The following is an 18207-nucleotide window of genomic DNA, read 5'->3' as shown; positions in this document are numbered from 1 at the left end:
TTCAGAGTTGAAAAGAGCAGACTAAAGAATAATGATTTTAAACTATTTCTGAATCTGATTAAAACCATCGTGCAAGTCAACTACATTCTTTTACTACAGAATATGTCATTGAATCTTATCATCAGAAAGTCTGAAAAAATTAAGAAAGATTCAAAATCAAATGTGTAACATTAAGAAGTGAAGAAGCCTCCTTACAACATTAACGTTAGTTGTCCAGTGTGACCAGTCTGTTCAAAACTTCTTAGTCACTTAGTTACTTCTTCCTGAGCTTCCCCACCCCCAGCCCTGGGGGTTACCCTGTGAGAAAATGACTTCTCTATCTAACCACTTAATGCGAATATTTGTTGTGAACCAGCTGCAGCTCTAATAACCACTGATCCATGGAATCGAAGGTTACTCTCCACAAACAATAAGCTCTCCTTGTTCCTGCAACTGCACTCTGTAACCTTTGCAAGTATTATAAAAAGTAGGCACCATGGATCCCAATGCAATTACAGCCACAAGTTTCTTATGATCAGATTAATTTCAAGCTTCAGTAAAGTAGTTAAAGGTTTATCAACAAAGGTGATAACTGATGACATACAATTGCTCAGACGATGGGGTAATTTTTCTGCAAAATAAACTAGCTGCACTGTGTTGCCAATTTGGTCAACAGGTAAAACTAAAAATGCTGATGGTTTGAGGTATGTAGACATCATGGTGACAATCAAAGGTTCGTTTCTTTCCCACATAAATATAATTTTCCATTTTAAGAAATAACATCACTCAGAAAGAATTTTGTTCAAAGGGTCCCTGAACTAAATAAATCAAGCTCCATTCTCTAAAATCCAAATGAGTTCCTTGGTAGCAAAGGAACACAGGAATGAGTGTTTATAACGTTATTTTTTGACCACCACAAAAACGTCATGGACTTAGACATTCACAGGTGTGATTTATTACCTCGAAGTAAAATATACTAATAAGATTTTAATGTAATTAAAATCCATTTCCCTCCTCAGCAAAATAAGACTTTAAGAAAATATAGAACCAGTCAGGCTCTAACCACTTGTGACTCCTGATCTAGAACAGAGCCTGGACACTTAGTGGGCACTCAGTCAGTGTGAGGGAGGAAGGAAGGAAGGAAGGCAGGCAGGAAGGAGAGAACATCAAAATGGGAGAAATACCCCCGCTAAGAAAAGAGAATTATGTCTCTGAAATAAAAGTTATACTTCTAAAAATATCATGTACTATTTTCAACCCATGAATTAGAAATAAAGGTGCGTTTTGGTATGAAACACATGCTCTGCAACTGTTTGAATTAATACATGCTGTCAATTATTCCAAAAAAAAAAAAAAAAAAAAACAACTGAGAAGAGAGGAAGGCAGTGATCTTCGTTTTCACTTAAGAAATATATACACGGTGGCATTTTGTTGTATTAGTTTAAAAATAACAAGTACAATAATGCCAGTCCTTCTGGCTTTTAACTGTTTTTAACAGAAATAAGATAAAACGGGTCTAAACTGGTGAAGGTTCTGAGATGCTAACAGCAATCGTCTTGCTGCTTGTGAGAGTGCCTGACTCCTAGAAGCACTTTTTTGTAATATTGCTACACAGTCCTAAAATATTACTCTATATTTTAGAAGACTTGTGTATTTCTTTTTTTATTTGAAGGGCTGTATGAGAAACAAAGCATTATGTTTCAGACAAGAGTCCTTATGATTTTCAAGATCCCAGGTTATGCACTCAGCCATTCAGCTGTCTCCCACCTACATGGGGTCACAATGCTAAGAAAAGTCACCTCTGAGCAAAATTGTGAACTTCAAGGCCAAACAACTGCATAAATAATCTGTAGGCCACAGACCATCATCAAAGTCTGGAATTTATGCAAATAGTGCTGCTTACATTTAACAGATCTGTAATGGTGTAAGCTTTTCCAGCCTAAATAAATGAGAAAGTGGAGCGCTTTTACGGTGCAAGATTGCTACCTAGAGGCCAAACAGCAGAATAACATACAAAACAATTAGGGTAGAGGGGGGGAAAAAAGAGGCAAACAGTAGTTTCTCAGGGCAATGTAAATTATATACTGATAATGAGAGAAACCCAGGAGAATGTAAAGATTGTATAATACACACTGGATGTGTATTGGCAGTTTTTGTTATAAAACCATAATCCAGTTTTAGAGCTTTTATTATTTCCCACTTCTTTCTTTTGAAGGGTTCTTTACCTCCTGAAAAACGTAGTGTTTTTCTGCGGGGCAAATATATTCTGTCTCAATAATGTATTCTAATACCTCTGCACGTATATTGAATATATATATAGAGATTCTATGTAGAACCCGTATTGATAATTGTAATTGTTTTTGGTAGAGCAATCAATTACAAAATTTGGAGTAAGTTTCTATGGCTCGAACAAAACTCCTAAGGCAGTGGTGGCTGGGGGAGAGGACAGGTTATACTACATTCTCCCTGACTCTAGATAGTTTTTATAATTCATTTATTCAAAACTATCTACTTCCAATATTTAGAGTAATTTAAAGATTATGTATATTTTTAAACTGTATTTCTTCTTTAAGAAAATACCAAATACTTTGGTTATGAAGCTCAGATGGTAGTTCATCTTACAGTAAAGCAATCTGATTTCCACTGACAAAAAAATGTGATTAACACTGAATTCCCAGTAATTTATTTACCAGCCACAGTTTTTGAAATATTGAGGGTGATTTTTAAAATACAGATCTTTGAAACTATAAGACAAGTTATTAGAAATGCATTTTTCCTTCAACCATAAAGAAATTCCAACTCTAAAGAGAGTAGGTTTCAAAAGTGAATAATATATTATGGTTAAAACACATCAACAATCTGTCACACCATATGTACAAATAAACATATCCTATCATCACTGCACATGCCATAAATGAGGCCAGGGAAACATCTGAAAAGGTAGGGCAAATTCTTCCTCGTACTCTTATAATCACTAAACAACATTGTCAACATTTTCCAAGATATGCATAGAGGAAAGCTATGCTAAGCTATAATACTATTTATATAGTTCAAACATTCTGCTTGCCCATCTGATGAAGAGGTTCCGCACATTCTTAATTTTAAACTCTATTTAGAACATATTCAGTTTGAGGAAGGAAAGAATACTATTCTTTATAATTGGATTTTGGTTTTGAATAATGAAATACTAATTATAATCTATCCTTGAAATATTTAGGAGTAAGAATCTTAGGTGAAATGTGATTAATTCAAGAGTTCAAATATAACATAATCATAAAAGAAAAATCATTGTAGAGTAACAAATATGCTAGTTTATTCTAACTTGTAGCCAACTGCATATAGTTCATCATTTCCCCCAACTAAAGTATGGATTTTAAGCAATTAGATGGTGTAGTAAACATGTGTGATAGAATCCATAACTTTAGAAGGCAGAGTGGTGAAGGCATTAGACTACAGGTGGGTATTCCCCCCTAGTATTAGTGTCTCCTGAGGAGCAAATGTTTTATATATGGTGCTTAACTGTATATAATCATAATATAATTATGCAATGATTAAATGATCTCAATTTTATTTTAATCAAGTAGGTAATATTTTTATTAGAAATAGTTTTCTATAATTACATTACTCAGGAGAAATTTTAATAAAGATTGAGGGTAAACCATATAACTTCTAAAAGCAAATTCATAATACATTTTCTGTGAAATTAATATTTAATTTACCTAACGGTATTTCTCCTCATATAGTTCTCCAGAAATTGGGTTGTTACTTTTGCAACTGATTTATACTTTGTCAGTCAGTATAATGGTGAACAGAATTAGTGAGAATGTTCAGGATGTGTGAGAGAATTATTAATTAAAGGGAAGAAAAAGTTTTTAATTCTTCCCTCTTAGGCAAAATGGATTTTCAAGTCCTTATTATTATTTACCTGAGGTAAATAAATTCATATGTAGAGCTCTAATTCTACCATAACATAATTACAAACCATAATAAAGGGTAAAAATTTTCCTATTGCCTTTAAGAAGGCTTTAGGAACAAAATATAAAGCTGAATAATAAAAATTACATTATGGTTGGTGGATACTTATCCTAAGGCTATTTATCAAAATCAACTCAACTTATTGATCATAAGAAATAGTGCCATTATTCTGTTGGTGTAATTGTAATGCTCATAACGAGGCAGCCTACTATGTTTGTGTACCATTTTAACACGGATTGTGTATCAGAAAAATTGTCCATACAAGCAACAAAACTATTTTTCCTTAGCTCACAGAACTGTATTCACTTTTTTCTTATTTGTGCATTTTCACTGTTCTCATGCTAAACATGAATGAGTCCTAAAACTAAATTCGCATTATCAATATGAATTCTAGACCCATCAGGTCTCTTTCTAGCTGAGGGGATGTTACTTTTATCTTTGCTACATTCTCTGCAGAACTTATTGGTAACATACTTTCAGAAATGCCAGCCAATAAACGACACTAAAATAATTTTCTTTATAAAAGCACAGTGATCTTTGGCACCGTTCACTATTTTCAAAGCCAGAAAAGAACAGATAACAAATATATGACTCACAAATTATCAATTATGAAAAATAATCTGGTTCGGAAAGCTGCACTAATGTAAAAAGATGGATGACTTGTCACAAATCAATAAAGGCTATTGTTTGTAAATCCGATATTTGATTTTATCGTTTATGTTAGGCAACTTAAAATGATTTTTAAACCACATTACTTTTTGAAAAAAAAATTTATAAAGGTGAACACAGGGGTTGGGGGGAGAAGAAACCAAATGTGTAATCTGTCATCCTTGAAACAATTTATACTCTTACATTGAATCCAGCCTGCAAATTTAAATCGCAAAGACCTGGTCAGCAAGGATGGACGTATTAGAAAGGGCCCTACCATGTTCCAGGGAATGGACAGCAGCAGGAACATTAGTATGACTTTGGTTCTATTTTTCTTTTTAATACGCCATTCTGATGGCAAAAACTTTGCAGCTATGATGCTTTGTTATGCAGAGAAGTTTAAACCCTGTGATTTCAAAGGTAAGTGTGGTTACACTTCTCACGAGGGTACTGGCCTTTGCCTATTTTGTATTACACAGAAAAAAGCACCGTGAGGCTACCAAGCTCAGAAAACCTTTATGACCGATTCTCTTCCAGATTGTTTCATATTTGTAATTTTACAATGAAGACAGAGGTACAATTCTCACCAACCGTGGAGAACATTCTTGGGAGCGGCTAGGGCCAGAAATTTCCTACATGGTGTTACCTGGGCACCACTTCAGTGCTCTCTCTGCTCTCTGATAAGCCAACTACAACCTTTTACACATGCTTGTGAATTAGGACTTGGGTATCTAAGATAATCAGAATATTTTGTCCACAAGGCCAGCAATAAAATGTGCATATGTTATCTACAGGTGGCTCACTCCCACCCCTAGATAACAGGCTTGATCATCAGATGATACAGGGCACAGATGGGTTTCAGTGACATAAAATATGGCAGACACAGGTAGAGGGTAGCAGGGACCATAATACAGATAGTCAGGAGTAATCCCAAGATTATGATGTGCTTGGATGGGTATCTGGTGGGAAGACTGAAAAATGGTGAAGGAAGGGATGGGTTTAAGGGTAGAAAGGGGTTCGCATCCTAGAGACATTACTGCACAATAAGGCTTTACCATAGACTTCTTCCCGCTCCTCACTCAGTGAAAAAATACTAGAAATCTTGAAATAAACAGAAAAAGGAAGAGACCAAGGGCCTGCTTATAAGCCAAAACATAGTTTAAAAAAAAAAAATTAAGTATTAAACCCTGAAGCAACCTCTAACAGCTTGTTTCAGGTGAAGGCCATGAATTTTGCTTGAAGTGGGGCTCATGAGTGTTCTTGGATATCTTCCTACTTGGACTCTGTAAAGAAGTGAAATGAGGTTGGGGGATGGACGTAATTGAGTAACTTATTCAATTATGGCAACTGCTCCTAATGAAGACCTATTACAACTAAGTTTTTAATAGAAAATGTGCTAATTGACTAGGTTGGAGCTCAGAACAAGCATATGGCTAAGATGTTTGATTACCTAGTCTGGTTCCATGTCAGTGATCAACTATAACACTGTAAAAATGAGTGTTTCTATGACAACTACTAAGCTTGCTGACTAAGGAGTGGGTGACCAACTTGACGGATGAGTTTCTCCAAATAATATATGATCCATTATTCCCCCACTATTTAACCTAGAGGCTCATCAGCTGAAGCATGCTTTCTCTTGTCCCTTACTCAAAACATTCATCCTGCTCTCAGCCGTGGCAAAGCTTAAATCAGACTCTTATGTGAAGAATATTGCATAGGATTTCTTTTTTAATTGGAAAGGGCATATATAGCTATGAATCCAATCTCTTCAGAAAAGTGAAGCAAGTCAACACACTCCGACTAGTTCTGAGTCTAACATTCAACCTCATGAGGAGTGATTGTAATAATTTTGGAAGTTTCTGGATAGGGGCAGTCTCTAAGTCAAAGAGAGCCTGTACAGCAACTTTCAGGAGATGGGTAATTCATCACCCACAATTTTAGACAAAAACTTTCTTTTCCAATGTCATTCTAAACTAAAATTCAAAACAGGTGTTTGATGCTAAGGCTGTAACCAAATTATTCCCCCTTATAACCTGCAACTCTGATAAGACTTCCCTCGGAAATATAATGGTTACATAGCCCTTGTACGGCTTTAACAAACCCCTATTTTCTTCTTTCTGCACCATACAATGTGCAGTCTATTTGCACCCATTCAGGACTAAATTACAGATAAAGTTACAGCAAATTTGTTTTCTCAAAAAAGCAGTCAGCCCTAATATCCCTTGAGTAATAAAAGCCTTGTCTTTCATTCAGAACTAGAACTGGCATAATTTTCTCCAAGAAACAAACTCTACTTCCTGCGACAATGGACCTGTTCTTAAAATTCTGAATGGGGTGCAGCTCAATTTGCAGGTGTTCAGGTATAAAGGTAAAAGGGCATTTGACCCCCCAACTGGCAATTGGTGCTGTGGTAGGTAACTTCAGTCTCCTAGTTATATCATTCTATTAGATAAGCCGCCAGAGTTTTCAGCTCTGAATTACAGAGGTAGGCTCAAGTGAATCAATAATTTATACAGATATATCTCATTCGTTCTGATGGTATAAAGATACATACTAACAGCCTGCTGCAGCCACAGAACAAAGCCAGGGAGACATTATTTAAAAAGAAAGACAGAAAAAGAAACCCATTTATCTATGTGAGCGAAAACATTACGTAATAATGACCTAATGGCTTATTAATATTATTTTTCAACCGTTTACACAAATGCTGTGATGAGATAAATCAGCTCTTTATGAATATCAATAAGGCGAATGTTGAACTAACATTTAAAACTTTTGGATTGACTTTAAAACAGAGTGGTATTTTACATAGCAGTACAATAGAAATCATTCGAAAGATTGGTGCACCTGAGAAGTTTACATTCGCTAGCTTAACTAAATCCTTCAAATATTTTATTACTGAATTTCAGTATAAAATTACTAAAAGATGAGGATCAAATACGTTTAGGGACTGTACACTAAGAGTATTGTTAATATAGCCTTATGCTGTTAATCATTACCTGGGGAAAATTACATAGTGTTTTATTCACTAATACGGTGACATTTTTATTAACTCATAATCCCTGTGCTAACAGTGGTGCATTAAACAAGTTATATTAAGAGGGCAGCAAATATTAAAAATGCCTATTTAAAATTCTTCAATCATGTTAAAGGGAATCCTCTAACACATGGGCTCCTCTAAAGGAAAGCAGTACCAAAAACAGTGTGGTTATAATATAAATTAATAATCAATAGCCCAGATAACTTAAACAATATTTCTATAACTTCCTGCTGTCTCGTGCATAAGAATGAAGGGATTCTGTGATCTAAAAACATGATAAAAATCTGTCCTGGTAACTTTAATTATAAATAGTGACTGTTTCTTGACAGATCTCAAAATTTATGTGAGGACAAGATGCATTAGAAGTTGGTCCCCTGCCCATTTTACCTCTTTCCGTTCAAGGCCGGGCATATTGTCTGGCTGGGACACGTGAACCAATTGCATTCAGAAATGGCTTAAGAAGACTGTGTGCAAAATTAATTAAGGCAATAGATCCAATGAGAAAGAAGATAGCAATTAGAGGTAATACTCAGGTACCCTATTTTCCTCCACACAGAGAAATGATCTTTTCCCTTCTTTTCCAGGCAAACTCCTTTGGAAATACAGCAGATGATAAAATTCTGAAAGAAAATAAAAACACACGCAAGAGAGAAAACAAGAGTGAAAGCAAGAGCGAGAGAGAGAGAGACTAATGCAGTGGTCTCTACCACAAGTCCTTAAGCTTTTATATGCGATACTCTGGGGCTGCCTGCTGTAACCAGTTAACATTTCTGGCCTTCCAAGAAAATATAACTAGTACCTTAAAGTAGAGAGAGGAAGAAGAAATAATGGAGTGTCCCATTTCTGACAGTCAAGAGGGAAAGGAGAGAAATGTTCCCACACTGATCTCATTAAGATGACGAGAATAATGAGTGTGAATCTTATGTATGAATCTCCTAGTAGATAGAGGAGGGCATAAATGTATCCCACATTCACTCCTTTATGATGCCTGATATACTACATTTATTCTTAGCTTCATCTGATACTACTGTTGGGGGCTTCTGTTACAGTATTACAGCTTTAACTTCAAGTTTTGCCGCTGAAGTCATCTGAATCAGTCATTCAACACAGCTTTATTGAGTGTGCATGAAAACGGGGAAGATCTGTTAATGGCAACTGAAATGCATCTCAAGCAGAACAGCCTGAATTTATTTCCTGTCACTGGTTCTAGTAATGGATTAAAAATACTGACAAATGGCATTTTTCAGTTTATAATCTATTTTATTTCCTAGCTCCTTAAACTTAGGTTAAACATTCTACTCAATTAGAAATAGAACCCTGGTATTATTAAATATGTCTAAATATTATTAAATATTTTTGGAGGAAGACTCATGCATTTTCCGCAAACACTGACGAGACATTTTCTTTGTGATTTCTCTTCCTTAGACCTAATGTAAGATATTTTCAAATAATAATTTTAAGTTATATCAGTTTTCAAGATTGGTATACATTCTGGAAGGGGACATAGCTCTCAGAAACAAAAACCCGTGCTCTGGTTGTGTATGTCGTTCAAGCCTAAATGATCCATGGGCCCTTGTACTTAAGGACTTCAAAGCATTTCATAGAGATGATTTAATTTAGCTTTCTTCACTCCAATAACTTTAATAGCAATAAATTGGGGCACCAAGCTTACAGCACATAATTTATATAATGAAGAGGACAACCCCCTTACAAATTCTAACGCTGTCTCAAAATATGCCCAAATTATTATTTTAGTACTTCTACTACGTTGTGAAGGGATATGCTATCCTATTATATTACTTAATGACAGGCTAGAAAAATTTTGATCCACAGAATTTTGAAGGACATTTAGGATGAGAGCAATCAATGAAGCTGGATCACCAATTTTTCTAAATAATTCAAAATACATACACTTTTTTTCTTGGCATTTATTTAGTCTAATGAACACTTACACCATGGACAGCTTCATCTTAGCTACCATTAAATCAATACGAATCAATATAGATAGTTTAAACTGTTTAAGCAACTCAGCGACAATATATGTTTGAAACCTGGAAAATATATTCTTAATGAGTCTACATTTACTTTTGGGAATAAGTAATTTATACCGCTTGGAGGCCAAGTGACATTACTTGTCTAAAATGTGCCTCACTTAGACACACAGTGAACCCTTTAAGAGTTCTTTATTACTGTGCACTCATCTCTGCAGTGGTTTGAGGAGTGGTGTACATGACCCCGACCAATGGAAAAGTTCATTAAAACATAAGATACACACTTATTAACTTCAGGAATAATACTAACTAAAGTGAACATGGCTTTACTGTTTCCAGTAGGCAATGCCAGCCCTCTCAGATGAACACATTCCTTAACAGGGAATACCAAGGACTGGGAGTCCAATTTTATACTCTTAGAACTCTACAAGGCAACGTCAGACATTTGGTTTTCCTTATTAAGAACATTCAACATATGAAGTTCAGGACAGAGAGACAGATCTATCTGTATTTCTCTCTCTGCCCTTTTTTTTTTTTTTTTAAAGTGTATTTATTTATTTTGAGGGAGAGAGAGAGAGAGAAAGAGAGGGAGGGAGGGGCAGAGAGAGAATCCCAAGCAGCCTCTGTACTGTCAGCACAGAGCTGGACACAGGGCTCGAACCCACAAACCGTGAGATCATGACCTGAGCCCAAATCAAGAATCAGACAGACGTTTAACTGACTGAGTCACCCAGGAGCCCCTCTCTCTCTGCCCTTCTTATCTTTTCAATGTTCCTGTCTTGAAGGATCTACTCCCCATGACTGGGGGAGAAGGAGAGTGCCTCAGTAATTTCCTCTACCGCAAAATGGTCTCCAAGCTCCCTTCCAAGTGTAACATTCTGTCACTTCATCTGCGCCCTTCAGAGCCCCACAGAATCTAGGCCCCTTGCCTTTGCCATGAGGCAGGTGCTCTATGTTGAAGGTAGGACTGGGATAGGTGTGTTGGTGGAATCCTGAACACCAAGCCATGATTGCACCGAATCTCCTTCCTACATGCAACGTTTCCATTCTGCAGCTAGTACTCTATAAAGGAATTGATTAGGTTTATTAGTGGCTCTATGTCATTATTTATGACATTGCTACTATCGGGAAGTGTGTTCCAAAGTCTAAGTAACTATCTTACAAAACAGACTTTTCCATCTTATTTGGAGATGGGAACCCTATATGAAGAATATTTAGTCTTAACTACACTAACCAAGCCAATCAAGATTTAAGACTTAGAAACTATGGCATGAGTCTCTTATTCTGATAATATTTTAAAAAATGAAAGGAATAGGATACAGCCGGAGAAGCTAATAGAACCTGGGTTAAATGTGTCTTTGATAAACACCAGCCTGCTGAAGGAGGCATGCAAGAGGCTCTTGCAATGGAAGAACTAATTCTATTTAAAATAATTTAAACGCAACCAGATACATTTTCAATATTGCCACCTAACCAGAAAAAGTGAACCCTGGCATCTGAACTTCTGCATTTATAAATTAATTTTCTCTGAGTAGCAGTCACCACTTTACCATTACTGCTTCAAAACGTAGCACCTCTTTTATACAACCTCATTAATCTGTGGATAATTAATGGACTACTTTTAAGACTGGCAATCTATTATTTTAAATTAAATCTTAAATTTGTCTTTAACTGACTAAGAAAAATAATATTTAATCCATCCACATTTTACGACAAAACTGAATGATAGATTCTTTTTCTCAAACATGTAAGCATTGCCTGAAATCTGCTTGACGAGAAATGTATAGAATCCTAACAATAGAAAATGGACTAGAATTATGTGTGTAGAGCTAAGTGGTATATAAAACATCATATATTTACGTACTATTGATAAATTGGAATAGTTCCAGTTTTGGGATTCCTATGCGGAACTAGATAACTTGACGTGCAGAATAGCCAGTAAAACATGTATCTTCACCATTTTAAATGACTTTCCTATTCTACAACCTTTTTCCTTCCCTTCCAATGAAGATCTAATAGGTAATCAAGCCTAATGAAGTATGCTTTTATATCTCAGACATAATGATATTCATTTAAGAATATAAAGATTATCTACTAGTCATAAATACAGTGCAATGTATAGACAAAACCCATCAAACCCTCATAATGATGGAGGTCGTATTACTTAGGCCAGAATTAATGTTCACCCCACTTCTCCATTTCAGTGAAGCACAACAATGTACCCTTGGAATTGATGTAAAGAAGAAAACTCTCGTATGGGTTTCATAAGGGCAAGATTCAATTCTTTACTCTCTACAAAGCTAAACAAAATCTTTCCTTTAATTGGACTCTAATATAGTCAATAATTTCGTACAGAGATCACAAATTTTCTTTCTTCAGACTGGATTACCTATGGGAATAATCTTTATTATATGCAAACTACAGAAAATCCAAACTAGACTTCACTACCAAGAGTATGAAAATAAACAGAGTTAAGCTCATGTGAAACCTCATTTACGGTATGTATCCTCAAAGGGGGGCAATATGACATCCAAGGGGGCAAAAATTGGCTCTTAGGGGAGAATAAAAGAAACCTAGATATTACAATGATTTGTGCCCCTCCAAAACTCAACATTGACTGAGCTAATCGTATTCCTTAGCATTTATTTTCTCTCATTTAATGAAAATTTTCTTCTTAGGAGGTTGAATATGGAAAAAAAAACCCACTGAGAAACACTGATTTAATATAAAATGAAAACCAAGTTTTATCTCTAACATCTCTTTTTTCCATTCTTAAAATCAGAGTTGCCTTTCATTTTCATCCAAATATCTACTGACAGTTTAATGTAATTTCCATCTTTTCTTGCTTGTTAGTTTTTCTCTGATTTTCTCTTCATTATGTCCCTTTGAGCCAATAGCTGGTGACTGGTGTGAATGTGAGAAATGGTTGCTCTTTCATCTTTACTCTCTTACTGATCTCTCATGTTACCACTTGCTGAGTGTTGGACCTCTGTCATCACAGCCCAGGAGAAGGTGCAACGTGGAGTCAAAACTCACACACCTACTGTGGCAAGACTGACTACTGGGTCTATATCCAATTCTGACTGTAGTAGTCAAATGTGGTAAAACGGCGGCAGGAGAAAGAGCAACAAAAAAGCAGAAATAACTTTCTTAACAACATTTCAGGTCAGCTTTTCCCTCAGTAAATTAACACACTCATAATTCTAAGGTGTATCGTCATAACTGGTCAAAATAGAAAAATGTCACAACGGAAAGCACTTTACTCCTATTTCTTCATATTTACCTGATACATAGGGGCATGGAAATATGTGTCGAGTAAACTTACGGACTCAAGTATATTAGTGACTGCATTTCTCTTATAATTTACAATCTTTCAGAAGAGTTATTACTTTACAAAATTTTAGTAAAATAAATTATATAATTATCTCGTTCATTTAAATGTTTTTCTTTGCAAAACACTTTCCATAATAATATTTCACGATAGAACATGGCTTGCTCTTTTGTCCTGGACAGTTTCACTTGAAGCCGGAAGGTGGAAAGCTCTTCTGAGAACGAATATCCTCAGTTGGTTTAGGAATCTGAGGATGGAGAGTGATCTCATTACTTTATAATTTTTGATCGTTAGTCAACTCAGTTATAAAGTCTGGACCAAGCAACATATTTTCAAAGGCTCTCACAAAGGTCTTGAGGCTGACACTACCTGATAAGTAATGCCTGAGGTGAAATGGCCTAGCACCCACAGAGCCAGGAGGAGACCACACTGAGGCATCGGCACCCCCTCCTGTCCCAGCTTTCATTGCTTGAACTATGAAGATTCACAAGAAGTCTAATTGCTGAATTCAAAAAGGTACCACAGTTATGTTCGTGATGTTAGCAGTTTATGTTTGATTATAATATAGTACAATAGCACTATACCTGAGGAAAAGTGAAATAGTTTTATTTTCCCCAAATCACTCAAGGAAGAATGTATCCCCAGATTATAGCATTTTACTACTTCCTACTTTTGAATACAAAGGAGAGTAAAGATAATAGAAAATATGTGTTTGACATGCTCTAAGAATTAAATTCTTCTTGTAAATAGACAATAAAATTTAAGAGGAATAAGCTTTTCAGAGAGTAGTAGACTCAGTGTCTTATGTGATTATCTCCCTCCAAAGAGCAGGAGGCCATTTTGCTGATATCTATTAAAATAAACAACAAAAAAAGGGTGCTGGCAATATTTAAAGAGAGCTATGCACCAATTTGAGGAAGTGCTGCCTTTGTAGATGTAACAGATAAAACACAAAAGAGAAAGACTACACATTTAAATAGATCTAGAAACTAAGCTAGAGCAACACTCCACAAGAAGGATTCAAGAAATCTAGTCAAAATGCTTTGTCCCATTAATATCTGATTTGCTACATTTCCTAAGATTCACAGTTGATTTTAGCTAATTGTGATCAATCTTCAAACTCAACTCACTTCTAAATTTTGATCTTTGAGGGGCTTTTATATAATTGCAAAATTTATACGCAATGCTTTGGCATCGCTTAAGAGAACCTAACTTTTTATTGTCCAATACTTGAAAAAAATTTTCTTCCTTGGAATTCAGATAAATTTAGGAGAAAAATGTATGTTTTGAGTATCGACTTAAAAGTGTCAGTGTGTCCCCATGAATTGGGCATACGATCTATTTACTGAAAAGGAAACTGTAGTACTGGAACCTTCTAAGTGTCAATAGTCTTTGATTTTGTAAAAGGAATTTTGGGTAATTTTGGAGATATACAATCTTCTAAATTGATGAAATTCTATATAGGCTTTCTTGTTTCCTCACACATTTGGGAAGGAAGCATTTAATGTACCTTTAAAATTTGTGTAAATTAGATTGGAAGTATTGTTTAGTAAACTTAATACATGTTTATGTCAGAGGATAGCATAAGTGAAGAAGGATGGACAGAAGGGCTTGGAAATTTAGATTTATATAATTTTAGGAAAATTAAAGAATGCAAGGATAGGAAGGAACAAGAGTTATAGATCATTTTGCTTTAGTACTTGTTTCTCTGATTTTTGAGGGTCCTTCTGTTTTGTTGTTGCAGGGAAAATAACAACAATTACATCTGGAACATTTCCAGTTTTCCTGCTTAGCACTAAAAAAATAATTGTAGCAACACCAACAAAAGCTTCTATACAAATCACTTGAAAATTGCCATAGATTTGAAGTATACTTTTGTTGGTATGCTACTGCTGATGTCTCTTAGATTTTTAAAGTAGAAATTTCTGTTGGGATCTTAAAGTTACCTTTCCTATGTCCAGTACAATCACCCTATATAGCTCACTAACATGAATGCTAAGATTTGAATTACAGGGGATGTAGATATGCCTTTGTTTGCACATTGATGTTTCTTCTTAAGCAATGCTCCTCTCTTGGTCCTTGAACGTGAAGGCCACTTAAAATGTCCTTATTGTGGTAATAACTTTTAGAAAAATCCATATGTTGTTTAATAGCAGCAGGCTTTCTACACAGAAAATACCTGATAAGGTATCCTCATGAGCCTATTGTCTTCAGATCGTTGCATTGTATTCCCATGGCCTCTGCAAGTTCAGTTCCTCCTCCCTTGCTTGTGCTTCCTCCATTTTTTAAAAAAATCATTTGGCTACACAGAGCTGCCTCATGTCATTCTCTGCATACATCATCTCTGTTTTTTCTCTTTTCCTGCATAATGGCCCAGCTTTTCTGAGAGTAGCTGTTGTCCCGAGTGTGATCCTTTACTAAAATGGGGATTGAATGAAGGTGAAGCACAAATTATCTGGACGCAAAGGAAAACCAGGCATTTGAAAAGGACCCAGAAAGGAACGAGTAATGAACCAGAGTGGCCTCGATGAATTGCTGTAGAGGGAATTCTCAGTTCTGACACAAAAGGAACACATGGATACCAAGGAAAACCAGGGGTGGGGGGGTGGGCAGAATCTCAGTAGGAAGCCTGCCTCATAGGCTGGTCAGCACAGAGGGTTGAAGCCAGTAGCCTTCCAGATAGCAACAGAAACAAATGCATTTTATGAGTAACAGTTAAAAATTCAAACATGCCCGTTCTGGGACACAAGATACTTGGAAGGGTTGACATCCCTTCATAATTCATGTTCATTGTTCCTCTAAGTAAAATATGTGTCTCCCTATAGTTATTCTGTTAGGAATTGTACTTTAAAGGCAAGAGGACATTTTTGATAATGCACATCTTAAACTTTTCATTAAACTACCAAATTTAAATTCTACCTTTTTGTGCACTCTGACATTTTTGTCTGGCATTTTCATTAATTTTGCGACATACATAAATGTAGCTGAAATGTTAACTGATCAATACTTTGTCTCTCTCATGTAGCACTAGCACTCCATTCCCTAAGGACCACACAGCAGAACAGAAATTAAATGTGTAAAATATCAAATGTTAATGTTAAACACAGCGGCACTTACTGTATAACGACAGAAAAGGCTAAAACAATTCCAAATGGACAGATGGTACCACAAATTATCTACAATCACATTTAAAGATTAAAGTTTGTCCTGTAAAATAATTCTTTGACGCACACTGAAGTGTGTCCTTTTACTGATAGCTCAGTTGTCCAATTATTTTTGTGCTCATTACAGTGAGAAATGACAGTACTGAAGAGAAAGAGAGAGTGCGCACTCCGTTTTTTTTTCCACGTTGCACCCACTGACATCCGCAAGAACACAAATGTCTGGTCAAGAGCCTGATGAAAATTAGGCCCAATTTATGAGACATTTCCACGTCTGCAATAGATGATTCCAAAAGACAAGCAGGGCCTTCTGCGCCACATACGTCTGTGTTTGCTCTCAGGCATACAATATTCATAGTAAAATTTAAAAACCTAATTCATAGCACACAAAAACAAGGACATTCCCAGGAACATGTTTGCTTATGTTTTATCCCTCGCCTCCCCGGCCGACCGCAGCTTTGTGTCGTCAGCCGGCTCTAGCGTCTTCCCAGAGCACACAGGTAGTGCCAAAGGGGCCGGAACCTCTCTGGCCCTACGTTTCTTAGGCTTTCCACTTTAACTGACATTGGGACAAAAAGATCATTGTCTTTCCATTTTGGTTTCGTTATTCTACATTTGTTTTTGGATAGGAAATTAGAAAAGAAAAAGAAAATGGAATAGAAAAAAAAAAAGGCTCTTAAACATTATAAAGTTTACTGATCTGGGCCTAAAACCAAGCCACATAATGGTACAAATGCATGTGCTCCGTGAAGCAGCTGCATTTATGAAAAAGTGGGCCAAGTGGAACCAATATTATAATAATAGACCCGAGATCCATCAACAGGGAATGATGGGAACAATATGTTTGTAACAATGGGGTGCTGCTCATACTCTTCTCCTAATGGAAAGCAGTTCTTTTCAATAAACTGGCCTAAAAAGGCTCTGGTTATGCAACGAGATCTTTGAAACATTTCATTTTTAAATATATCACTTAATATCTTTAAGATGAATAAAAATCCTACAATACTTTATTTTTTTTTTCTGAATTGTTATGATACTTAGATTATAAGGTACATATTTTAAAAGCTCTTTTAGAAAGAAAAAAATATCTGTTGTGTGGCTTTGGGTAAGGTTCTTTTCTGTGCCTCAGTGTTTTCCTCTGCATATTGGGGAAATAATAGTATCTACTTTGTAGATTGTTGTTAGGTTATTGGGAGTATTAAATTCATGTATTCATGAAAAGCACTTTTGTGCATTAGTGTCTGTAAAACAGTTTCCTGGTACATAAAGGCTTAATAAGTATTGGTTGTTATTATTATATAGAGGATTATTATATTATTATTTATAGGATTATGAAATAGTTTAGAATTTCAATGAAAAGTCCAAGGAAAGCATTAGGCTATGTCTATCATCATTTAATAACTAGCTCTATTAGAGCAAAGCCTTATATATCTGGCATCATTGGAGAAGAGTTTCTTCACTTAAGAACAAAAAATTTCACATTGATTGACTGGTTTATTGGTTGGTCTGTTGATCTGGATGGCCATTTATATTGGGAGCCTACCAAGTACTAGATACTCTGCAGGTGATGCTGGGCCACCAGGGTGGAAAAGGCAGGGCCCCCCTTCTCATGGTATGCCCAGCTCAGGTCTAGATAAATGAAGTTCAGTTTTGTTGTTCGTTATTTTAATCACATTCAGTAGAGTGTAACTCAGGGCTTGTATTCAACGAACTGTCAATGTTATCATTTCTTCTCAAAAGTACTCTTCTTGCACATTCACATTGCGACTTGTGAGGCCTCTTCTCGCCATTCGTGTCTGCAGACCCTTATCCCACCTTTACTGTGGCCTCCCCCTCCTTTTTTGCAAGCATCTCACATTCAGTTTGTGTTTTGTAGGATGAAGGCTGTTGGAAACTGACTGCCAGCTGAGAGAGATATTATAATCTGTCTTTCCCAGTGAACTTGGATACCCTTACAATGAAACCACTCAAGTGTTATCATGTACATGTACCTAAGTGTCTCAGAATTTCAGCACCTGATTTTTGTTAATCAAAGGAAACTATGAAAAAAGCCTGCCATCTTGAATTCGTTTTACGTCAGTG

The 18207-nt window shown here is 35.9% G+C and overlaps 1 protein-coding gene across 15 annotated transcripts in view; it reads right to left on the bottom strand.

The window, feature by feature from the left end:
• Window positions 1-18207, bottom strand: part of MCTP1 (multiple C2 and transmembrane domain containing 1) — a 542541-nt gene that overhangs the window by 134113 nt on the left and 390221 nt on the right. The window contains exon 19 of one of the 15 annotated variants that reach the window (XM_086717807.1): window positions 11929-13211. The exons of the other annotated variants lie outside the window; for them this stretch is intronic. Coding sequence (XP_086573933.1) covers window positions 13149-13211 — 63 coding nt within the window. The 3' untranslated portion in view covers window positions 11929-13148. Of the gene's footprint in view, window positions 1-11928; window positions 13212-18207 lie in introns of those variants that run through there. 15 annotated transcript variants of the gene reach the window in all.

This window comes from Puma concolor, chromosome A1 (assembly GCF_028749965.1).
Source record: "Puma concolor isolate L17-30 chromosome A1, mPumCon1.1.hap2, whole genome shotgun sequence".
Lineage (NCBI taxonomy): Eukaryota > Metazoa > Chordata > Mammalia > Carnivora > Felidae > Puma > Puma concolor.
Note: the sequence above shows the minus strand (reverse complement) of the source record. Positions and strands in the feature narration are given on the sequence as shown.